Source organism: Cutaneotrichosporon cavernicola (assembly GCF_030864355.1).
Source record: "Cutaneotrichosporon cavernicola HIS019 DNA, chromosome: 5".
NCBI lineage: Eukaryota > Fungi > Basidiomycota > Tremellomycetes > Trichosporonales > Trichosporonaceae > Cutaneotrichosporon > Cutaneotrichosporon cavernicola.
The window spans coordinates 1,505,824-1,528,484 of record NC_083397.1 but is presented as its reverse complement, the minus strand read 5'-3'; the positions used below and the strand labels follow the sequence as shown (position 1 = coordinate 1,528,484).

The 22,661-nt window shown below is 59.7% G+C and overlaps 12 protein-coding genes across 12 annotated transcripts; 4 read left to right on the top strand and 8 right to left on the bottom strand.

The window, feature by feature from the left end:
- Positions 1-319: 319 nt before the first annotated feature.
- Positions 320-2,510, bottom strand: ATP1 (uncharacterized protein; the record flags this gene model as incomplete). Its single annotated transcript, XM_060601802.1, has 4 exons — positions 320-1,755; positions 1,803-1,889; positions 2,135-2,174; positions 2,469-2,510. The coding sequence occupies 4 exons, from the start codon at positions 2,508-2,510 to the stop codon at positions 320-322; spliced, it is 1,605 nt and encodes a 534-aa protein (XP_060458259.1).
- Positions 2,511-2,999: 489 nt separating this feature from the next.
- CcaverHIS019_0506210 (uncharacterized protein) lies at positions 3,000-3,654 on the top strand (the record flags this gene model as incomplete). Its single annotated transcript, XM_060601801.1, has 2 exons — positions 3,000-3,027; positions 3,062-3,654. The coding sequence occupies 2 exons, from the start codon at positions 3,000-3,002 to the stop codon at positions 3,652-3,654; spliced, it is 621 nt and encodes a 206-aa protein (XP_060458258.1).
- Positions 3,655-3,956: 302 nt separating this feature from the next.
- On the bottom strand, positions 3,957-6,399 carry KAR3 (uncharacterized protein; the record flags this gene model as incomplete). Its single annotated transcript, XM_060601799.1, has 7 exons — positions 3,957-4,559; positions 4,594-4,779; positions 4,814-5,052; positions 5,089-5,693; positions 5,725-5,813; positions 5,851-6,342; positions 6,376-6,399. 7 exons carry the CDS (start codon positions 6,397-6,399, stop codon positions 3,957-3,959), a joined length of 2,238 nt encoding a protein of 745 aa, XP_060458257.1.
- Positions 6,400-6,804: 405 nt separating this feature from the next.
- 6 (uncharacterized protein) lies at positions 6,805-9,786 on the top strand (the record flags this gene model as incomplete). Its single annotated transcript, XM_060601798.1, has 5 exons — positions 6,805-6,987; positions 7,039-7,169; positions 7,206-8,920; positions 9,090-9,301; positions 9,334-9,786. 5 exons carry the CDS (start codon positions 6,805-6,807, stop codon positions 9,784-9,786), a joined length of 2,694 nt encoding a protein of 897 aa, XP_060458256.1.
- Positions 9,787-10,247: 461 nt separating this feature from the next.
- CcaverHIS019_0506180 (uncharacterized protein) lies at positions 10,248-10,886 on the bottom strand (the record flags this gene model as incomplete). Its single annotated transcript, XM_060601797.1, has 1 exon — positions 10,248-10,886. One exon carries the CDS (start codon positions 10,884-10,886, stop codon positions 10,248-10,250), a length of 639 nt encoding a protein of 212 aa, XP_060458255.1.
- Positions 10,887-11,599: 713 nt separating this feature from the next.
- CcaverHIS019_0506170 (uncharacterized protein) lies at positions 11,600-12,213 on the bottom strand (the record flags this gene model as incomplete). Its single annotated transcript, XM_060601796.1, has 3 exons — positions 11,600-11,653; positions 11,919-12,020; positions 12,127-12,213. The coding sequence occupies 3 exons, from the start codon at positions 12,211-12,213 to the stop codon at positions 11,600-11,602; spliced, it is 243 nt and encodes an 80-aa protein (XP_060458254.1).
- A 1,745-nt stretch (positions 12,214-13,958) lies between these two features.
- dpp4 (uncharacterized protein) lies at positions 13,959-16,719 on the bottom strand (the record flags this gene model as incomplete). The annotated part of the gene is made up of 2 exons (XM_060601795.1): positions 13,959-16,388; positions 16,447-16,719. 2 exons carry the CDS (start codon positions 16,717-16,719, stop codon positions 13,959-13,961), a joined length of 2,703 nt encoding a protein of 900 aa, XP_060458253.1.
- Positions 16,720-17,075: 356 nt separating this feature from the next.
- aps2 (uncharacterized protein) lies at positions 17,076-17,772 on the top strand (the record flags this gene model as incomplete). The annotated part of the gene is made up of 6 exons (XM_060601794.1): positions 17,076-17,099; positions 17,136-17,195; positions 17,298-17,369; positions 17,412-17,532; positions 17,584-17,636; positions 17,671-17,772. 6 exons carry the CDS (start codon positions 17,076-17,078, stop codon positions 17,770-17,772), a joined length of 432 nt encoding a protein of 143 aa, XP_060458252.1.
- A 101-nt stretch (positions 17,773-17,873) lies between these two features.
- Positions 17,874-18,284, bottom strand: COX23 (uncharacterized protein; the record flags this gene model as incomplete). Its single annotated transcript, XM_060601793.1, has 3 exons — positions 17,874-17,944; positions 18,013-18,115; positions 18,147-18,284. The coding sequence occupies 3 exons, from the start codon at positions 18,282-18,284 to the stop codon at positions 17,874-17,876; spliced, it is 312 nt and encodes a 103-aa protein (XP_060458251.1).
- A 233-nt stretch (positions 18,285-18,517) lies between these two features.
- CcaverHIS019_0506130 (uncharacterized protein) lies at positions 18,518-19,503 on the top strand (the record flags this gene model as incomplete). Its single annotated transcript, XM_060601792.1, has 5 exons — positions 18,518-18,561; positions 18,599-18,646; positions 18,678-18,772; positions 18,906-19,211; positions 19,241-19,503. The coding sequence occupies 5 exons, from the start codon at positions 18,518-18,520 to the stop codon at positions 19,501-19,503; spliced, it is 756 nt and encodes a 251-aa protein (XP_060458250.1).
- A 164-nt stretch (positions 19,504-19,667) lies between these two features.
- Positions 19,668-20,868, bottom strand: QCR7 (uncharacterized protein; the record flags this gene model as incomplete). Its single annotated transcript, XM_060601791.1, has 5 exons — positions 19,668-19,886; positions 19,918-20,065; positions 20,500-20,554; positions 20,688-20,717; positions 20,847-20,868. 5 exons carry the CDS (start codon positions 20,866-20,868, stop codon positions 19,668-19,670), a joined length of 474 nt encoding a protein of 157 aa, XP_060458249.1.
- Positions 20,869-21,124: 256 nt separating this feature from the next.
- CcaverHIS019_0506110 (uncharacterized protein) lies at positions 21,125-22,214 on the bottom strand (the record flags this gene model as incomplete). Its single annotated transcript, XM_060601790.1, has 3 exons — positions 21,125-21,172; positions 21,456-21,789; positions 21,904-22,214. 3 exons carry the CDS (start codon positions 22,212-22,214, stop codon positions 21,125-21,127), a joined length of 693 nt encoding a protein of 230 aa, XP_060458248.1.
- Positions 22,215-22,661: the final 447 nt, after the last annotated feature.

The window sequence follows — 22,661 nt, the reverse complement described above, 5'->3', positions numbered from 1 at the left end:
CAGTGGGAAATGGGGGCGCGACGCGAGTGCCGAAGTCGGAAGTCAGCGCACAGACTGGCAAATCTCCTCATGTCAGCTTGAGTGGCTGTTGAATCCTCCGAGATCATCCTTCATCTCTCTCATGATTGGCGTCGAGGCCTCGGGCCCACGGGACTTTATGGCCCACGCACCCGCAAGCACAGACGAACACAGACAACAGCTGACTTCCTCGACCCAGTCATCTTTCAATCTCGATGCATTTTTTCCAGAGCATCCAAGCTCGACTAGCTGTAGACGTAACCTAGACTACCCCTATTCCCCTATGTTGGCTGTTAGGCGCTTAGGCAGCGACGAAGTCGGCGACGTGGCCCTCAATGACGGCCTTCATCTCCTTCTCGATCTCAGGGGTGAGGACACCGCCCGAAAGCTTCTCGAGGAGGGGCTGGTGCTGGTTCTTGAGGACCTCAGTGAACGACTTCTCCCAGGCGGTGATCTGCTCGGTGGGGACCTTGTCAAGGAGACCGTTGACACCGGCGTAGATGAGGGGAGCCATGATCTCAGTGGCCATGGGCGAGAACTGGGGCTGCTTGAGGAGCTCGGTAAGACGGGCACCACGGTTGAGGAGGTAGCGGGTCGAGGCGTCGAGGTCCGAGCCGAACTGGGCGAAGGCGGCGACCTCACGGTACTGAGCGAGGTAGAGCTTGAGCGAACCGGCAACGGACTTCATGAGCTTGGTCTGGGCAGCCGAACCGACACGCGAGACCGAAAGACCGACGTTGATGGCGGGGCGGATACCCTTGAAGAAGAGCTCAGCCTCGAGGAAGATCTGGCCGTCGGTAATCGAAATGACGTTGGTGGGAATGTAAGCCGAGACGTCACCACCCTGGGTCTCAATGATGGGGAGGGCAGTAAGCGAGCCACCACCGTAGTTCTCGTTCATCTTGGCGGCACGCTCAAGGAGACGCGAGTGGAGGTAGAAGACGTCACCGGGGTAAGCCTCACGACCGGGGGGACGACGGAGAAGGAGCGACATCTGACGGTACGCGACGGCCTGCTTGGAAAGGTCGTCGTAGATGATGAGGGCGTGCTTGCCGTTGTCACGGAACCACTCGCCCATGGCGCAGGCCGAGAAGGGGGCGAGGTACTGGAGGGGCGCGGCGTCCGAGGCGGTAGCGGCGACAATGATCGAGTACTTGAGGGCGTCGTTCTCCTCGAGGGTCTTGACGAGCTGGGCGACAGTCGAACGCTTCTGGCCGACGGCGACGTAGACGCAGTAGAGCTTCTTGGACTCGTCGTTGCCGTCGTTCCACTTCTTCTGGTTAAGGATAGTGTCGATAGCGACGGCCGACTTGCCAGTCTGACGGTCACCAATGATGAGCTCACGCTGGCCACGGCCAATGGGGACGAGCGAGTCGACCGACTTCATACCGGTCATCATGGGCTCGTGGACCGAGCGACGGGGGAGAATACCGGGGGCCTTGACCTGGGCCTTGGTGCGGCCGATGGCCTCGATGGGGCCCTTGCCGTCAATGGGGTTGCCGAGAGCGTCGACGACACGGCCGAGAAGGCCGGGGCCAACGGGGACGTCGACAATCTCGCCGGTACGCTTGACGGTGTCACCCTCCTTGATAAGACGGTCGTTACCGAAGATGGTAACACCGACGTTGTCGGCCTCGAGGTTAAGAGCCATGCCGCGGACACCCGAAGAGAACTCAACCATCTCCTCGGCCTGGACGTTGCGGAGACCGTAGACACGGGCGATACCGTCACCAATGGCTGCACGTGTCAGTGGGGGAACTAAGAGTCATCCAGGCACGACGTACTGAGGACACGGCCGGTCTCCTGGACGTCACCGCCAACCGAAGTGCCGGCAATGCGGCTCTCGAGGATCGACGAGACCTCCGAGGCGGCTGTTGGTGATGGTTGTCATAGTGTTGGTGGGTGATTTGATAGAGTGTTGGTTGACGAATGTGTCAGGGCCAGGGAGGTTGGGTTGGTTGATGGGTTGTGTGGGCAGGGCAAGGGGTTGGGTTGGGTGGAGGAACCATGTCGGAGGTCGGAGTAACACGAGGGAGAGGAAGGTGCGAAGACCATGAAGAAAAAAGACACAGCGTCAGCAAACATGCACACAGAAGCACACCATAGCTCCACGTACCGGGCTTGGCAGTCGCGTACGAGCGAACGGCCATGCGACGCTGTGAACGTTAGCAATGTCTTTCGAGGTTGGAAGGACCACCCCGGCCGGGGCTTGGCGCGCCATCTTTCGAGCTCGCGCCAAAGACCAGCGTCGAGCTCGACAAAGCCGCGGCGTACACCTATCGCTTAGGGGAGGAGAGGGGCGCAGGCGTGCACTGCAAGTGCAGGCGCCCCGAACACGAGCGCATCGCACTGTGGTGTATCTTTTCTCTTCCTCCCCGCTGCTGGGCGTTTTCTAATCGCGCGCGGCTTGGCCAGGGTGGTGGGATTGCCAGCGGGAGTGTCGTACTCACGCCAGAGGCCGCGCGGAGCGACTGGGCAAGAGCGGAGCGCATGGTTGAGATGGGGAGAAGGAGTGGGGAGGAGTGGTTTTTTGACGAAGAAGAGAGTAGAGTAGTAACGGGAGATGTGGATGGGGCGGCTGCCAGGGGGACGGGGGGGGAGGGAGGGAAGGGCGAAGGTTGCTAGGCCAACCGGGTGTATGGTGGGGGAGGTCTTGGGGGGGAGGTAGGGGGGGGGAAGGGAGGGGACGGTGGGTTTGGCAGATTGGCGGGGCAGTCAATGTGGCAGCCGAAGGGTCCACAGGGTGAACGAGGGCGAGGGGCGCATTTGGTTGGGTGATCCGTCGGGCCATAACGGAGGATCCTTCATCGCCACTACGGCGTTATGTCAATAGCGCCGATAGGTTAGGCGCGCCGAGCCGCTCTTGACCACGTGGTCTTGGACATTTGCTTCCGCAGTTCACAAAGTCAGAAGTCTGAGGATGGCGATGAACGAAGAGTAAGAAAGCGGAGGTCGAGTGCTGTCAGAGTCCACAAACAACCATGCCACCCCGACCAGCTGTCCCACAAAGTAACCTCAATTAGACGGACGGAGCTGACACCAGACCTCCTGCGCCAGCCGCTGCGCGCGCTCGCAACGGCCTCGGCTTCCACCTCGTCGGGGCCGTTCGCCGGCCTTCCTCCCCTCGCTCCGGCGTCGATCAAGCCCACTCTCCCCACCACGATGCCCGACGCGATCCGCAAGCTCCGCGAAACGACGACGCCAAGCAAGGGCATCTACTGCGTCGCGCGTCTCCACAGCCGCACGTACTTGCTGCACCCGCGCGACGTGCTCACGCTGCCGACCCTCAAGCCGATGCAGGCGCCGGGAACGACGCTCGCGCTCACGCGCATCCTCGAGGTCGGCGGGCGCGAGTACGCTATCCGCTCGCCAGCGGCCGATGGGAAGGAGCTGCGCAAGTCCCTGCCCAAGGGACCTGGTGTGGATGCCAGCTTCGAGACTATCCCCCCTTGGGTCGCTACCTGCGAGCTCACTGTGCTCGAGCACACCAAGAGCCCGCTCACGCGCACGTTGCTCAAGAAGCGTAGGAAGGGATACCAGAAGACTATCGAAAACAAGCAGGGCTGGACTCGGCTGCGTGTCGGCGACATTGTGCTTGGCAGCGGCATCGAGCCGACGTCGGAGCCGTCTTCTTAGGGTCTTTGTAGATCATACAGCGCATCACTCATGGCATAGGATATCACTGTACGGGGATGGGGAGTCGCGAGTGGGGCGAGATTACTAACGGCCAGTACTCTGAGAGGTGATGCCAACCGTGACATACCAGCGGGCAAGCTCAATGCCAACTGTGGCACTGCCTCACTCGGGTACAAAGGTCCATTGCCAAGTCTCTGTTACTCTGCTTCAATCCTCTTCCGTATACCTCAGGCCTCCCCACCGTTCACCTCCACACGCACAACAGCATACATGGCACGACGTACATTGTCCATCCTAGAGTTTTACTTGAGGTTGCGCCGTGCCGTCCCCGCCGGCGTCGAATTCACCTTGGTCGCAAACCTGAGCGAGCAAACCGTCTCGCCGAGATGAGCAGCGAGCGGGGAGAGATTACACAGCATGAGTGTCTTACTACTCCCGCTCAAACTAGTCTGCAGGAGGCGGGTAAGCGTTGAGTTGCGGTACGGCACGTGTGCCGCGCCAGTCCCCTGTCCAAGAGCCGAAATGACGTCGGCGAGAGCACTCAGGCTCTTGTTGATGTTGATTGTCTCTTTGAGGCGCACGGCGTCCTTGTCCGCTCCGCTGGAGGCGAGTCGTTCAGAACCGGCCAGGTCGACAAGGTTGAGGATGCCCTCGCTTTCCTCGCCTGTGGAGTCGTTCCAGCCGCGCACTTTGAGTGCAAAGACCGAGTGGGAACGCGAGGAGCGCTCGTTCATAAGTGTTGCGGCTACGGCGCGGCGAGAGCGAGCCTTCTCAAGGAGAGTGGAGACCTGCTGTGGGTTCGCGAGGGGTAAGGCGACAGTTTCCGTGACGGTCATCTTGTCCCGGTCGATCTTGATCTCGTGCTTCTTCGTGTCAAACTGCCCGCTTCCCAAGAGGTCGTTGATCTGCTGTCAGTTGAATGAGATGAGTTTAGCTCACCTCGTCATTGTATACCTCCAGAAACGAGCCCTCCATACTGTACTTCCACCCGCGGTCCTGGAGCTTGGCACTCTCGGCAAAGATCATGTCGATCGCTCGCGGGATCATACCTGCATGCAGGCCATTGGCGCCCTCCATGGTCCACGACTTGCCCGATCCAGTCTGTCCGTAGGCGAAGATGCACACCTGTCGTCAGCTCCTGATAGGATTATCAGCTCACGTTATAGCCGTCGAGGACGCTCTGGGCGAGCATCGAGATCTCCTCAAACACCTCACGCTGACCGTGCTTTGGCTGGAACACCTTGTCAAAGTTGAACGTGAGCGCTTGCTCGCGCTCCTTGCCCATGGCACTCTCGCTCCGCGACCGCACGGTGAGGTGGCTCTGGCCAGTCTCGGCAGCCACACGCTCATCGCAGTACGCAATGTCTGCGAGACCATCGGGCGCGCTCCGCTCGTGGTCTGCCGTCAGCTTGAACCAATAGTTGATCAGCTTACCAAGGGCTGGACGGACACGTGCAAACACGCGGATGTTGCCCTTGAGCTCCTGTACCTGGTTATGGAGTTTGCGGCGGATCGTCTCGGCCGCACGTAACTCGTCCTCGATCTCGGCGACGCGGCGATCACACTCGGCTTGCGCGAGACGAATCCGCTCCTCAGCGCCCAGGTCTGCCTCGTCGCACCGCTTGCGATATTCCTCAGCTTCAGCCTTGGACGCGCTAACAGCGATCTCGGCACGGTCAACCTCGACCTGGAGGAGCGTCCCCTGTGCCTGAGCGGCAATGAGCTGCGCGTTCAGCCCCATGTGTCGTTTGGACTGCTCGGCGAGCTCGGTCCGCAACTCTCGTGCGACGGCGCGCTCATGGCCCAGCTCTTCGAGATTGCGTGCGAGCTCGTCCTCGAGGTTGCGCTTCTCACGCTCTCGCCTCTCAAGGTGGCGCTCGAGGTCCTCTACCTCACGAGCATGCCGCGCCAGGATCGCCTCCTGTTCCTCGCTCGCGTTCGCTAGCGCACGTCGCGCCTCCTTCTCCTGGTTCTGAGCGGTTAGGAGCGTCGTCTGCATTTCGGTGCGGTTATGCTGCAATACCGACATCCGCTCACGTCTGAGGTCAACTAAGCAACACTCAAGCTCACTCCTGTTCAAGCAGTGCCTGGATGTTGTCTGTTATCGTTTTGCCAAAGTCACCCATGTACTCGCGCAACTTGTCGGGATCGTCATGGCTCTGGGAGCGTTAGAAACATCAGCATGAAAAGGCTCACAGATTGGCTGGAGCTAGCGGATCCACGGGCAACTGGGCGGCCCGCCACTCCTGGTCGCCGCACAGCGGCCGTAGTCACACCTGGCCGTGGCTTGGCAGCAACGGCCGGCTTAACAGCTGGTGCAGGTTTGGCTGCAGGCTTGGTGACTGGCGCGCGAGAGACGGGCGCACGGGTAGCGGGCGGTCGGGCAGGGGCAGCTGTTCGCGTGGCAGCTGTCCTCGTCGCCACGGTCGTGGGACGCATCCCAGTCCTACTGCTGCTTCGTGTTTCGGGACGACTGCCCGACGGAGCTGGTCGGGCTGCTTTTACGGGCTGCTTGATGCCCGTAACAGGTCCACCAGATAGCCGCTTGGCTGGCGGCAGGTCATCAGCGGGTGACTTTCGCTTGGCCGCGACAGTTGTTGAGGCAGCCAGTGGCTTGCCGTTTGGCAGTGGGATGCCTGTTGCTCTCGCTGGGGCCGGGAGGCGCGAGGCGGGGGATGAGGACGGTGGCTAGGGTTAATGTGTTACATCTCGAGTTCTCACAATGTTCTCTTGTTCTTCTCCCATGACGGCTAGTGTTGATGGTTGAAATATCAGTAGATCGTAGTGGAGCTGTTGTTGTGTCTCTTGCTTGTTGACAACCGCGGATGCTTTCTGGTCCAGACAGACTCTCAAGTTGATTTCGCCCAAAGAGGCAAGTGTGGCTCCACGTGACGGTCACGTGAATAATGACGTGTCAGTGCTGTAATGCTAGGGCTATCTCGATTACGAACATGGCAAATGAGGCACCTAGGAGTCTTTTGACCCGAAATGGACGCCTCCCTTTATCAAGCCCTTTACTGTTGAGGCTGCAGATTGGCTCAGGATAGACAACTCGACTCAGACGCAAACGCAACCACTCCTATCTCGTCTCCTCGCCGTCTACAACCACTGCTCACGTCCTCACATCTACAGAGGGCAGCAGGAACCACCATGCTTCCCCGCCTCTCCAAGCTCCCCCGCCCCGCGCTGGCGCGCGCCGCCGCCCGCCGCGCATACGTTGCACCGGCGTCCAAGCCCGTCCTCGAGCTTGACGTCAAGAAGGTCGGCTCCGAGATCCGCAAGCGCGGCCTGACCAACGCCATTGCCAACACACGCGACGGCGGTATGGACCGTGTATGTTGACGTTGGAGCGCTCGGACCGTGGCGACTAACTGACATTCACAGGACACGATCATCCGCCTCCTCTACTCGCTCGGCTCGCGCCACGAGGTTGAGCGCTACCTCCGCATCTTTACCCAGAGCTCCAAGGCCGGTGCTGGTGGCGTTCTTCCCGAGGCCAAGTTTGCCGTACTCAAGTGAGTGGACGGGTCGTGTGCGCGCTAATGACGTAGGGTTGGTGGCGCTATCCTGACCAACGAGCTCGAGGACCTTGCTCTCTCGCTTTCGTTCCTCAACCGTCTTGGGCTGTACCCCGTCGTCCTCCACGGCGCTGGACCCCAGCTCAACGAGATCCTCGAGGCTGAGGGCGTCACGCCCGACTACGAGGACGGCATCCGTATCACGGACGCCAAGACGCTGCAGGTCGCCCGCCGCGTGTTCCTCCAGGAGAACCTCAAGCTCACCTCTGCCCTTGAGCGCCTCGGTACACGCGCGCGCCCGATTCCCACGGGCGTCTTCTACGCCGACTACCTCGACAAGGACAAGTACAAGCTTGTGGGCAAGATCAACAAGGTCGACAAGGCGCCCATCGAGGCGGCTATCCGTGCCGGCTGCCTGCCCATCCTTACCTCGCTTGCCGAGACTGCCGATGGCCAGATGCTCAACGTCAACGCAGACGTTGCGGCCGGCGAGCTGGCCAAGGTCCTTGAGCCTATGAAGATTGTCTACCTCAACGAGAAGGGTGGTCTCTTCCACGGCGTCACCGGCAAGAAGATCTCTGCCATCAACCTCGACGAGGAGTACGACGGCCTCATGAAGGAGTCTTGGGTCAAGTTTGGTACCAAGCTCAAGATCCGTGAGATCAAGGAGCTCCTCGACACGCTTCCGCGCACCTCATCGGTCGCCATCATCTCGACCGACATGCTCCAGAAGGAGCTCTTCACCGACGCCGGTGCTGGTACCCTCATCCGCCGCGGCTACAAGCTGTACAAGCAGCCCGCTGCCGATGCCATTGCGTCGACCAAGCTCCGCGAGATCTTCACCGAGCGCGACCCCGAGGTTGCTTCGGGTAGAAAGTCGGTGGCCGAGATCTTCGGTGAGATGAAGGTGACCCCGCACACGGTGTACGGTGACGAGCCGTTTGACGTCGTTGCTGTCGTCTCGCACCCCGAGGGCCAGACTCCCGTCATGACCAAGTTCCTCCCGTCGCGCAACGGCGTGCTGAACAAGACTGTTGACAACGTCTTTGACTCGATCAAGAAGGACCACAAGCGCCTCTTCTGGACTGCCCAGGCCGACGACGAGAACCGTGCCTGGCACTTTGAGCGTGCCGACGGCTCGTTCACCCGTGCCGGCCGCTCGCTCTTCTGGTACGGTGTCCCGGACGTCAAGCAGGTCGAGAAGATCATCGAGGGGTTTGAGAGCTCGGGTCGCATCGACCGCGTCTTCCTCCCCGTCGGTCCCAGCACGCCGCCCCACCGCCTCGCCGGTGCGGCTCCCGGCAACGCCCGTGCGTTCTCGACCAGTGCCCGCCCGTCGCTCTCTGCGGCGGGCAACTATTCATTTCGCCGCGGTTACGCCACCGAGGTCCCCCGCAAGCGCGTCGCCCTGATTGGCGCGCGCGGCTACACTGGCCAGAACCTGGTGTCGCTGATTGACAGCCACCCGGGTCTCGAGCTCACACACGTCTCGTCGCGTGAGCTCGCCGGCCTCCCGCTCCAGGGTTACACCAAGGGCAACGTGACGTACTCGAACCTCTCGGCCGAGGACGTCAAGAAGATGGAGGAGAATGGCGAGGTCGACGCATGGGTCATGGCGCTTCCCAACGGCGTGTGCAAGCCGTTTGTCGACGCGATCGAAGCCGCCCACGCCAAGGGCTCGCAGGGTGTCATTGTCGACCTCTCGGCCGACTACCGTTTCGAGAACAACTGGACTTACGGCCTTCCTGGTGAGCGGAGATAAGGCGCGGGTGAATGGGGTGGGAGAAGGGAGAGAAGAACGGAAGAAGATGGGCGGGTGCAGTGGGAAAATACAGTCGGAAATCCGTAGCTTGCTGCGGACCAGTACAACCCACCCCATAACCGCCTGCGTAGAGTATGAATGACGCTGAATGCCAGAGCTCTACGGCCGCGAGGAGATCAAGCAGTCGAAGCGCATCTCAAACCCGGGCTGCTACGCGACCAACTCGCAGCTCCTGATTGCGCCTCTTCTGCCGTTCCTCGACCCCGCTCAGTCGCCGACCATTTTCGGCGTCTCGGGCTACTCGGGAGCCGGCACCAAGTCGGGCCAGAAGGACGCTGACGGCCGTCCCATGACTGTACCCAAGATTGTGAGTGTCTTGTTCTTACAGGCTAACACCAGTCCGAGGCCGACCTAACCGGCAGTGTCCGGCCCTACGCTCTGACCGACCACATCCACGAGCGCGAAGCCGGCATTCACCTCTCGACTCTGGGCAACCCCATGAGCGTCCACTTCATCCCGACCGTGGCCCCGTGGTACAGCGGCATCGTATCGGTCCTCAACGCTCCTCTGAAGCAGGACATGCGTGCGTCCGACGTCACGGCCCTCTACGAGGCCAAGTACGCTGCTGAGCCGCTGGTCCACGTCCAGAAGGATGCGCCTGATGTCCGCCAAGTTGCCGGCAAGCACGGCTGGCGCGTCGGCGGCGTTCAGGTCCACTCGTCGGGCAAGCGCGTGGTCGTCGTTGGCGCCCTTGACAACCTGCTCAAGGGGGCTGCGACGCAGTGCATGCAGAACCTCAACCTCGCGTTGGGGTACGATGAGCTGGCCGGCGTGCCCAAGGACGCGTACTAGTTGGCCAATTCGCCGAGGGAGGGTATCTCGGAATGTATTGCATGGCATAAGAGATAAGGCGAGGCGAGGCACGGCACGAGGGCGGCACGAGGACGGCATGAGGACAGGCATGAGGGCGGCACGAGGACAGTAGGCACGGTGCGAAGCCGACCGACAACGTGCTAGACTGGTGTGCGAGGCGTGGGAGCAGCATTGTTGATCGACACTGACACTGACATGACGGCCGCAGGGACGGAACAAGGGCACACAATTCAACTGGAAGCGCGCCACAGAACACACCGACTGTGCGCACGAATCAACTGCTCGACGGGGGCCGATACTTGAGCTGATGCCAATGCGTCAACTTCTACAGTTGTGTCACAACGTAATTTACCCCGCAATCTCGACACGTGTGGGCATTACGGCATCGGCATCTCGAACCGGTTACATTTTACAATATGCTACAACATTCATTCTAGACATTAGAAGGGCGTACCATACCGCCTTGACGGGCGCTCGGTCAGTGGTCCAATCGACTTGATCACGAGCCCACTCGGCCCGCGAACGAGCGTAAACTGCGGCGAACCGGGACACTCGTCGGGCGTTCGCGGTCCCTCGCTTCCACTCCCTAAAGAGCTGCCGGAATGTTGCGCCGCGAGGCTGGCCGTGCTTCCACGCCGTACCTGCCGCCTTGGGGCGTAACCTGCGTCGTGCCGCGCCGCTGCGAACGGGTGCATCGAGTATGGCTCCCACTCGGAGGCATAGGGTTTGACCTGGCCCAGCTCCTCCACTCGCTCCAGCTCTGGCTCTGGTTCCTTCTCTTGTGGTTGCGGGGGTTGAGAAATGGTAGGGCGCGAGGGACGGCGGACGAAGGGCGGGATGGGCCAGTCCCACTCCTCGGCCTCGCGGATTGCAGCAATCGTCTCGGCTAGCGTCTCTTTCCCGTTTGCTGCGTGGGCTGCTTCTACAGTCTCGCACGCAGAGGGGAGGGACGAAGCTAGTGTCTTGGCTCTCGATCGGGCGCGGTAGCGTGCATAAGCGCTGTCAGGACCTAATGCTGACGAACGGGTCGATGGGGCGTGAGGTTCAGAGATCGTGGGCGAGAACGCCGGTCGGGACATTGTGGCCGTCGCCTGTGCAAGGGGCTCGAAGGAGAAGGGAGGAAGTTGTAGGGGGAGAGGGGGGAGGGCGACCTTGGGCGGTGGCCCTGGAGGCGGAGGAGGGAGGCAGCGGCTGGGCGGAGGCAGCTTTGGTAGAGCTTGTACAGCTGTACTGGTTGGTAGAGGAGGGAGGGTCTTTGGTGGTGGTGGTGGGGGCGAGGATTTTGGTGGTGGTGGAGGAGCAGATTGCATGTGCAAGTGCCGGGGCGTGATGGTCGTGATGGGGGCGAGGGGCACGAGGATAGGCGGCGGAGGGGCGCGGCGGGTGGGGATAGCGAACGACATGGGTGAGGGCAAATGTGGGGCGGGCGGGGTCGCACACTGAGACATGATGTGCGGTGGTGGTGGGCGGCGAGTGGGCGGAGCAAACACCTGGTCACCACCCAACGAGGTGGATCGTCGGTGCTTGTCAGATGCTGCTAGGTGCGGATGCAGGTGCAGGTGTAAGTGCAGGGTTGGCGACTTTGGCACAGAACGGACGCGACGACGCACAGCCACTTGTGCGGCGTAAGTTATGGCGAGCTCGTTGTCCAACTCGAGAAATGGCGGGGGAGAGTGCCAATCGAGTGGGAAGGGAGTACGATCGCGCACAGTGCGCTCGGTTGCTTTTGCGCGTCGGCCTTGAGTTAAGCCTACCCCGCCAGATGGGAGATGTGGGAGTGGTGGCTCGGGGTCTACTGTGCGCTCGGGCCGACCCGCACTTGACCTTGTGCGACGAAGCGAGGCCCCTGCGCGGGGTGCTTGTGCTTGTGCTTGTGCTTGTGCTTGTGCTTGTGCTTGTGCTTGTGCTTGTGTATCGTTGTCGTTGTCGCTCTCGGTCCATCGCAAGCCAGGGTGAATGTCGACAGAGAAGTGTGTGATGTGAGGTGATTCGCTCGTCACTTGCTGTTGCGGCAACCTTGTTACGGGGCAAGTTGAGCAAAGGGAATCATCGATGGGGAAAGCAAAGGGCAAGCGACTATGCGAAAGTGACCGCGAGTGTGTGTGGCGTACGCTCCTCTTCTTCTGCAAAAGGTGTTCGAGGCCACTGGGGCGTGCGGCGAGCGCTAGCGCGCGGTCGTGGAGCTTGTGGGACAGGGTTGGCATAGCGAGGTTCTGGTGTGAGTTCGGGGTGTTTTTGCGTGGTCGGGGTGGTCGAAGGGGGGTGCGTAAAGGAGGTGTGACGCAAGGACCGTCTTGCCTTCTTGTACTTTGTACTTACGTCGATGCACGAGCCGTCAAACGAACCCGGCTCTGGAGTCTGGAGGACAAAGTCGTCCGACGAGGATGGTGTAGATGGCGGCGACATGCTCGACATGGATGTTTGGCATTTGTGTATTCTTTGAGCTTGATTCAAAGTTCCGGTTCCATCGTCGTTCCACGGCCCATACCGCCTACGACGCGGTGGCCGAGGAGGCGCCTGATGCTCGGGCGGCATGACAGGTCAGAGGCAGGCTTGGAATTAGCCAGATGATCAGAGCTCGGATGTGGAGGGTTGGTGCACAGGGGTCCGGAATGAGGGGAATGAGGAATGAAGCATCCAATCTGGAGGTGTCTTGAACCAAGTGGTCCGTGTTCGAGGGCAAGAGATGAAGCGAGATGAAGCGAGTTTAGGGGTTGGCGGGAATAAGAGGCAAGGGAACAAGAGGACTGTGCGTCCGGCGTCGTCAAACTAGTCAAACTAGTCAAACTAGCAATGTGGGCGTTTGGTCAAAGAGGTCACAGAACATCCAGGAGAGGCTCGTGCGGTCGTCCAAGCCAGGTTATGATTCAGGTCTCCTGTCATCACCTGAATCTTCCAACTCCAACTGCAGCTGGGGCCGGAATGTTGGCGCGGCGAGTGTAATGTGCCCGCTATCGATCTTTCGTGTCTCAACGAGGACAGAGCACAGGTGGCGTGATGACGATAGCACTGGCCAACGTGTGAGAGGTAGTGGAGCGGAGCGTCAGAGTTGGTCGTGTGCTCGGACCTCGTGTGGCGCGTGGCGTATGGCGTAGAAGGGGGGCCACGCCACTTGTCGTCGGGTCGTGATCGTGATCGTGATGTGGGAGATACAAAACCGAGATGCTTCATGCTCGAGTGTTCCGTTGCTTGGGCATTCACTTTGAGCCAGACCACACCACACCACACCACACCACACCACACCGTGACATGCAAAGGCATGGGGAAGCAATGGGAAGAATGAGGCGTATGACGTGCGTACTCTGTCTCTCTCCTTCTAAACTCTGTCCAAGTCATGTTTCTTGTAACGCCCCAGGGAAATTCCTCATCCTCTCTCTCTATACTAGTAAACCTAGGGTTGTCACTCCCCCCCCCTTCCAAACGCCGTACAACTGTCGGCAAAGCTCAAACTGATGGTGGAACAGTGGCTTGAGCCAAGGTCCAACAAGTCCACAGTGGCGTAAACCTGTAAATGTGCTTTATCCCTCCGTGTCTCAGTCGCGGCCCTGTCGATCCGTTCCTACTCTCTGCGTGGACAACAACTTGTACGTCGACTTGGTCACGTTATTACGGCATGGACACCAACTCTGAGCCAAACAAGCAGGCACTCCAACCCCGTTCCCGTTACCTCAAGCGAGGTAACGGTATTCATGGCACGTGTTAGATTATTGGGGTCGTGGTCGTGGTCGTTCCTCGAATTCTCAATCCTCCATTCTCGCCGTTGTACATCCGTCTGATGGTCATGGTCTGATGGAGCTCGACGCCTTCGGGATCGGGCTGGTGATGGGTATTCTATTCTCCGAAAGGCCTTGCTGCTGCTCTGTGCCGCGAGTATCGGAACCCTGTTCCCGTTAGCGTGTCGTCGTACACACGTGTTGTCCTGGCCAGGTGAGGTCGTGTGAGTCGCCGTTTCGCGTCTTGGCCGCCAGCCCTTGCCTATGCTCACGAGGCCAACACGTTCGTATACAGTAGCAACACGACAGACAGACAAGTTCAGCAGCAATACTCCCCTCGTTCCCAGATCTGTTCACCACTCTTACTCCGTACAACATGCATCTCTAGGATCTAGCGTGGACTCCACCGCTCTACGCATCACTTATACCTAGTGCTACCTAGTGCTTGACCTTACCGCCCTGACCCCACTTCTCATGCAGAAACGCCGTCATCCACTCGTACAGTTCGCGGTAGGCGCCGCGCGTACGAATCCCATGATCCGAGTCGGTGAACATACGCATCCGCCACCCCCTGACCTTGTCCTGTGTGAGCCGGTCGACAAGGGAAGCAGTATTGGCAAAGTGGACATTATCGTCGCCGCTCCCATGCGCAATGAGCAGGTCCTTGCCGTCAAAGTTGGTGAGATTGTTCACTCTCGACGCCGCGTACCCGTCGGGGTTGGCCTCGGGCGTGTTCATGTATCGCTCAGTGTAGATTGCGTCGTAGTACCGCCAGTCGGTGACCGGCGCAACTGCCATGCCGAGGGTGAAGAGGTCGGGGTTGGCTTCGAGCGACTTGAGGGTCATGTAGCCACCGTAGCTCCAGCCCCAGATACCGACCCGCTCCCGGTCAATGTATTTGCGTTTCACAAGTTCGCGGGCTAGAGCGGCTTGGTCCAGTGCTTCGAGGCGGCCAATGTCGTCCATGATCGGGTTGCGCAGCTGTCGACCCTTGAACCCCGTTCCCCGGCCATCCACCCTCACAATAACGTACTTCTGCTCACAGGCCAAGAAATGGTGCCAGTCGCGCCCAAACGAGTTGGATACCTTTTGCGAATAGGGGCCGCCATACACCTCGATGAGGAGGGGGTATTTCTTACGCCCAGAGGTGTCAATGTTGGGAGGGAGGATCTCGATCATGTTAAGTTCGAAACCGTCATTCTCGAGGATGCCGCGGTTCACGATGGGGCGGTGGAACTCTGCAATCGTCGCATTGAGGGCCGCATTGTCCTCGAGCAGCTCGTCAATGCCGCCGTCGCGGACCTCGATGAGACGCTGCCATGGCACAAGCGGACCCTCGTATGAGAGACCATAGAAGCCAGCCTGTGGAGAGAATGACGCCGAGTAGTACCCGGGCTGGCTGGTGTCGGTGAGCGGCTTGGGCGAGGGCTTGAAGTTGGCAAGCGACGCCGCGTCGGGCAGCTTGACACTGTAGATGTGCCGGTCGATAGAGGGGTTGGCGGCTGTGAAGAACACTACGCCCTCCTCCTGGTTAACGCCGTTGAGCTCGGTGACCTCCCACTCGCCATCGGTGAGCCAGATGGGGTCGGTCGCGTCCACGGGGTGGAAGAGTGCAATGTGGTTCCAGCCCTTCTTCGGCACAATGTCGAGGTATCCCGCTACGGTACCGCCGCTCTCGTGGATGGCAATGAGGTTCTGCCCATGGTCGATCCAGCCGTCGTCGCCCTCCTCACCGTCCTTGCCAAGCTTGCGCACCTGCTTGCCCACAACGTTTCCACCCTGGAACACAATGACCTGGCCATTGCGCGCAGGCCTATCGATCTCCTTGACCAGCAGGGCATCGTTGCCGACCCACGACACCTCGACGACGATACCCTCGCCCGGCGGCAGCTGTCCCGGCCAGCTCAGCGTCTCCTTGGCCGCTTCCAGACGCTTGTCACCGAGACCTTGCGCGCCCGCCTCAAAGTACCGGTTGAGGTTGAATGTATGCACCGACACGAGCGGGAGCGGCGTCCCAGGCTTCGGGTAGCGCATCACCACCTCTGATGTGTACGGGTGGACAGCGTCGGCATCGTGGCCCTCGTTGTACACCGGGTACGTGTACTCCATGACCTCGGTCTCATTGGAACGGAGGTATGCGACCGAGTGCGCGTCTGGTGCCCACCATAACGCACTGTCCGTAGAGAACACCTCCTCCTCGTACACCCAGTCCGGGACGCCGTTGAACACGACCTTGCTCCCGTCGTTGGTAACCCGGACAGCGGTCAAGTTGTGCTCGCCCTGATCGAGCTCGACATCCGGGACTACGTACAAGTCGTTGCCAGACACGTAAGCGATTGAGTGTGACACTGGCGACCACTCGGCATACGCGATAGCGGGAGGAAGACTCGGCTCGTGCAGCGCAAATGTCTTGTGGTCCGCCAAACGGTGTACCCAGAAGTTGCTGTGCGAGCTGTGGCGCCACTGCTTGACATAGTCCGAGCTGAGGAGGACATACTTCATATCGGCCGACAGCTTCCAGGTCTGCCAGTACAGTGACAAGCCGGAGCGGGGGTCGACAATGTCGTCAGCCTTGACGAGGATGCGTGTGTTGTTCGGGTCGGTTGCAGAGGCGAGGATGATGTTTCCCTTCCTGTCTGTCGACGAGTATGTCCCATCTTCGGCCTCGTCTACCCAGTTTCTCTGAACACGGTTAGGCGCGAAAGTGCCATTGAAGACATGGTCCATGGTGATGTGCTTGTTCCCGGCCTTTGTGACAGTTACAGGAGCCGAGTACCACGTCGCAGCCAAGAACCCGATGACTGCAGAACCGACAACGATGGTCACGAGGATGGCAAGGATGCTGCGCGACTTCCTGCGCGGCCGGAGCTGACGTTAGTGTCTGGGGAAGGCATGCCATGCCCGTCCGGCAACGCCAGGTACTCACTCGACTAGGCTCAACGGTATACCCCTGCTCCTCGTCGTCCGCATACCGCTCGTGGTATCTCTGAGCTTCCCCCGTCTTCTCATCGAACGGATCCTGGTCCAACTGGTCGCGGTAGACGATATCGCTCCCACTCCCGACGGTATCCAAACTCGCGCGTGCAGAGTAATGCTCAGCGGGTGGGTAGACGTGCTCCTCATCAGAGGTGCGGAGAGCGACTCCTTCGCCTCGTGATGGAGGTCGGTCATCCGTGGCGAGTGCGTCGTATTGAGCCATGGTTAATGAGTGGTTGAGAGATTGTTGGCTTGGTAGTTTGTAGCTACACGACCAAATGAGGGAGGTGGGTTGGGCCGTGGCCCGAGGCACGCCATGTGCCCTGAAACCGTACGTCGTCACCATCACGACCAGTTCGCTCGATCCATCTCCGTCATTCAATCTCTAGCTTCTATCTAACACTCAACGTCGGCGCCGATATCCGGCTCATCTCGCCCGCTTCCGCGTTCTTTGGTCTGACTCACGCCGCACCCCATTCCAACTTGAGACGCGACTGAATCCCGCCTTCCTTACATCCTTCCTCCTTCCTTCCACTCCCTTCACTCCCCTTCCCGCCCTTCCTTCCCGCCCCATTCGAGATGATCAAGTTCATCCTCGTCCAGGTGAGCTGAGCACCCCTCGACAACAGCTGATGGCAGAACCGCCAAGGCAAGACGCGGTTGTCCAAGTGGTATGCGCCGTACGATGACGACGAGAAGGTGTGTACATTGGCGGGCTGTTCGGCAAGTCATGCTATATTACCAGACCTGGGTGACATTAGCCTCTGCGAGGCTATCTATCTCAGACCATGCTGACACCAGGTCCGACTACGCGGCGAGGTGCATCGCCTGATCGCGCCGCGTGACCAGAAATACCAGTCCAACTTTGTCGAGGTGCGCTCAGCTGCAGCGAAGCTTGTTCGGAGCTGACCCCAGTTCCGCAACGACAAGATCGTATACCGCCGCTACGCCGGCCTGTTCTTCTGCGTTTGCGTCGACTCGAACGACAACGAGCTCGCGTACCTCGAGGCGATTCACCTGTTCGTCGAGGTACTTGGTGCGTTCCTTCTCTCCTCAGCTTGAGATGAACAAGACCAGCTGACCCCAGACGCATTCTTCCAGAATGTGTGTGAGCTCGACCTCGTCTTCTCGTTCTACAAGGTAGCTATTGCTGCTTCTTCCCAGCTGACATCAGGTATACGCGATCCTGGACGAGGTGTTCCTCGCGGGCGAGATCGAGGAGACTAGCAAGCAGGTCGTGCTCGACCGCCTCGACTACCTCGAAAAGCTCGAGTAGTGTAGATCCGCATGCGCGTGATATGTTGTACAGTGTGAGGGGTGCATACAGGCTACTGGCGTGCTGGCGTCTACTGGCCGAGACCAGGACCAGGACTAGGACTAGCTGGGCTGTGGTCGAGGCTGCCCCGCGTTGTCCGCCTTGCGCTGCTCAACCCAGCGTTTCTTGCATTCTGCCGTCAGCCCTCTCACCTGATTATTCCAAAGCCGCGCGTGGTAGGTCCAGTTGTGCGCAACTCACCCCGGTACGCCTTAAAGTACTCGTAGCACTCGCCGCGATTATACCGCGTCTGCTCGAGGCACTGCAAACTCGCCTTGCTGGCCTTTGCACACGGGTCCTTGAACTATTGTCAGCCCCTTCTTTACCATACACACCTTGCTGGCACCAGTATGCGACTTGTGCTCGGAAAAAGTAGTCACATAGTCTTCCGGCTCGTATAGGTCCGCCGAGGGGGGCAGGGGCCTGAATGCCTCCGGCGTAGGCTTAGTAGAGGGCGGGACCTGCGATGCCATTGTGCAGAACGTGTGCTGGTGGCCTGTACCGCGTGTGAATGTGCTAACGCGAGTCAAGGAGGGTCGTAAAGGAATGGTGGAAGGAGACGTCACTGGCTAGTGCATGGAATTCTGGGGGGTGATGCCGGCCGTCTGTGGCAAATTCGGACGAGATCTGTGCGGGGCCCTCCATTCACCTTAACCTCCATCTCCACCTCTCCACCTCGCTCAATCTCATCAACCCACCATTCATCATGGGCATCATTGGGACACTAGCGTCCATCGGCATGGCCGTTGGGTGAGCTTGTCGATTGCAATGACTCAACTCACACCAGCCCACCGCTAGTCTACGTCGACCAGGCAGCCAGTATCATTCGGAAACGGTGCGCTGTCCGCAGTACGAGCTGACACCAGCGACTCGTCCGGTTTCTCAAAGGACGTCTGTGGCGTCGTTATCATTGCGAACATTATCCGCGTGTTCTTCTGGCTCGGCGAGCGGTTCGAGCTCGGTGCGTCTATCCCTCTGCCTATTCCTATTCCTATTCCTACTACCCTCCCCCCTTCCCCCTCTCCCTCATCCGAGCCCCCTCTCCCCCCCTCTCCCAATCCCAGCGCCCCTCCCCCCACGCCCGCTCACACCAGCCCTCCTCGTCCAGTCGGTTCTTCTCATTATCTCCCAACTCGCCCTCCTCTGGATCTGCCTATACTACACTCCCCTCCCCGCCCCCGGCATCGCAATCGGTGACGAAGAGGAAGCGGACGAGCTCCTAGACCATGAAGAGGAGGAAATCAAGCCCTCCCGCCCCTTCAATTTCTGGCAATGGCCAAGACTAGGAAGTTACCTCGAGTTCCTCGCAGGCCTCATCGTCCTTCTCACAATCACTCACGTGATTCTCGGCCGCTTCAAGTGGTATATTGGGACTCTGGGCTTTGTCGCTCTATCCATCGGTGAGTCGTCCAAGACATGGCTGATGCAGAATCAACCCTGCCTATCCCACAGTTCCTCTCGAATTACCGGCGCAAGAGTTGTTATGGATTCCGGAGTAGTACGCTTGCCGGGTGGCTGTTTGGCGATATGTTCAAGACGGGCTACTACTTTGTTCGCAATAATCCACTCCAGTTCAAGGTGACCGGCATTCTGACTATTTGCTGGGACCTGGCTGTGCTCGCGCAGAGGATATACTATGGCGCTGCGCCGCCGCACAAGGTCGTCCTGGAGCAAGAGGAGGAGGAGATGTGAGGCCCATGGCGTAGGACTTATAGATATATAGAGCGAGGCACACATGCACATCTGGATCCCGGTTCTCCTCACATATCCTCCTCCTGCCATCCTCGCCACTCGCCGCGCCTTGGTTCCCTTTCGCCGTCCGTAGCAGTTTTGCATCGTCTAAGCTAGGCTTTTAATTAAACGGCCTTGCGCTCGACCTCGATCGAGTCCCAGTTGGCGCGCTCGGCATTCTCGGCAGCGACCTCGGAGATGAGGGGCGAGAGGTAACGCACGTCGTCCTCGGCCTTGAGCCACTCCTCCTTGGGGAGAGGGCGGCGCATCAGGTCCTGCTGGAACGCAACACGCATGCGGTACACGCGGTCGTAGCCCTCCTTGGCGGAGAGGCGGTCAATGGCCTGGTGTCAGTTTGCACCTGCGGCAACACACCTTCTCAACGTCACGGCGCTCCTCGATAATCAGGTCGTCGTAACGGAGGCCGACCTTGCGGTGACCGGCGGCACGGGCGTACGCCTTCGCGAGGGGCTTCAGCGAGTTGTAAAACCCGGCCGAGAACTGCTTGAGCTGGGAGGCAAGCCTGCGCGTGTGAGCAGCGTGTAGGCGAGGTGTGAATGTGCGCAAGAGTATAGCCGTGTGCGCGGGACAGTACGGCAGTGTGCGGAGCAGGTCATCGGGCGACATTCAAGTTGGACCGAAGTTGGAAATGTTGGTGGAGGTGCGAGTTAGTGCAGTGGATCGAGCGGGTGGGACGTGAGGAGCGAAGAGCGAAGAGCGAGGGATACCCGTCCACAGATTCAGAGGGAAGGCATGCGCGAGTTCCAAGCCAAGGTGCGCGAGTTCGAACAGGAAGGCAAGGCAAGGTCGAGGAGGGGGGAAGGTGTCGGAGGAAGCGCGGACATCGGAACGAGTGCAGTGCGATCGGGATAGCGGTTAACAAATACGAGGGCGAGACGTAGGTGAGAATCGAGGACATGGTTAGCACAAGTACGACAACGGCGCCGGGGTGCTCACGAGATGCCGAGGGGTCCGCCGATCAGAACCATTGTGATGAGTGGTGATGCGGTTTCTGGGGCGCCAACAGTTGAACCGGACAGAGGAGAGTAGGATGGGAAGGAAAGGCAGCGCGCGGAGAGGGAAGGTATTGTCCAGCAAAAGGACGATGTCAGCTATTTGTTCATGGTGTCGTCGCGATCACTTACCGGGTTGAGGATGAAGACGGTCGACGGTGGCTCAAAGGCTCGGCTGTAGCTGCTAGCTGCTCTGGCTTGCTACTCTGCTATACTCCCAACTGCTCACCCTGGGGCCAGTCAGATTGCCTCCATCTCCAAGCCCGACCTCCGCCGACCACTCTGAGTGACGGGGTTTCGGCAATTTCTCCATGAGGCGGAGTCTAACTGCATTCGTCCTCAACAACAACAAGCTATCAATGGAATCCAAGCACCGAGAACAACCGATGCATAGAGGATACTAAACGTTCACAAGACGCTACGCAGTAATGCAAATGTCACCGTAGAGGCCGTGTTTATGCAATCTCACTACCTCCCGACAATCTCTCAGGCCATGCAGGCCATGCAGGCCATCAACAGCAACTCTACTTGGAATGATGATATGCATGAGTACAATGCTAGAGAGCAGACTAGAAGGGAACAGCGCTCCGGCCCGTGACCTTGGTGCCCTTCTTGGACTGGTGTTAGCCTTGTTCAACGACGTTTGGGCTGGGCCGCCGCTGCCTCTGCCACTGTCACTGCCACTGTCACTGCCACTGCCACTGCCACTGCCACTGTGCTGCCATCCTCCCATCCATCACCCAACAGCTGAAGCGTTTGTCTCGGAACTGTCTCCGCCGACCACAAGTGCCAGACACACGCCATCTCCCCTACACGCTGGGTATCATCCGGTCCGGCACGTCGCTCCCTGCCGTCCCGCTGTTCCTCCACTACCCCAGGCCTCCTCCACACCACACTCACCTTGCGGAACTCCTCGATGCGCTTGGGCATGCCAGCCATGCGTTCCTCGCGCTCAGCCTTCCTCGCGGGAGCATCACGCTCAGCCTTGGTCCCCTTAAAGTACGTGCCATTGCTCTGCAGGCGGCGCGAAGCGTACAGCGACGTCTCGGCCTTGGGCTTCCAGCTGCCCTTCCAGGTGATGATCGTGCCGTCGTTCCACACGATAGGCGGCGCGTGCCGGACCGGGTTGGTCTCGGAAGGTGGCAGCATCACCGCGGGGTACTTTTCCAGCAGGAGCTTCTGGTGACGGCGGGGGATGGACGCGCCAGTCCAGAGGAACTTGCTGCGCATGTTACTGGGATTAGCGCTGCTCTTGGAAGCTGTGGGGATTTCCAGCTCGTACTTCCAGCTCATTCCCGAGCTGGGAGGCAGCTACACAAGCAGCAGCTTGAGGCTGCGCGCGACTCACGGGTCAGGCGACGGCCGCCAGAAGCTCAAGAACGGGTTCTGGACCGACACAATCCCGTCAAACTTCTCCCCACGCTTAGCCGCACGCTCCAGCGCCGCAGCCTTGGCACGCTCAAGGTCCCGCGCAACTTGCTTGAGGATGGGTTTTGGGAGCTGGTCCATCTCGATGACGCGCTTCTTCGGGGAACGGAACCCAGCAGGACGAGCATGGAGAGGCGGCACGGACATGGACGCCTCAGCGACGGGCGCTGCGGCCTGCGCGCTCGAAGCGGCACGCGCCGAGGAGGAGAAGAGTCGCCTGGCAAAGTTCATTGTGCCGGACTAGCGACCAAGGGGAGGTTGATGGTGGTGGAGGGAGCTGTGATGGCCGACTGCGCCGAAATGTTGAGCATCGACTGGACTGACTTTGCACGCGGAGATGGCGTGGGCCAATCCGTCAAAAGTGGAGGTCGGTTGTCCTAATTCATGTTAATCCTATTCAATGCATCGCTTGCTAATGAAAGCATTTGGGCGTGCCTGGATATTAACAACTGGTGGTGATCCACACATAACGGAGAAGCAGAAGCGCACGGCCACTGTTGATGCATATGGTGGCAGTCGATGATCATCTCAAGTGCCACACGACGGACATCTACAGCCATACAAGTACAGTACCTGGTGGGGTGGTTTGGAGGGCGGGGGTGATGGGAGACAATAACAGGCTGGTGGTGGGGGGTTCCTCCGTGGTTGCCCGGTAGGCTGTTAGATTGGCCGCGACTG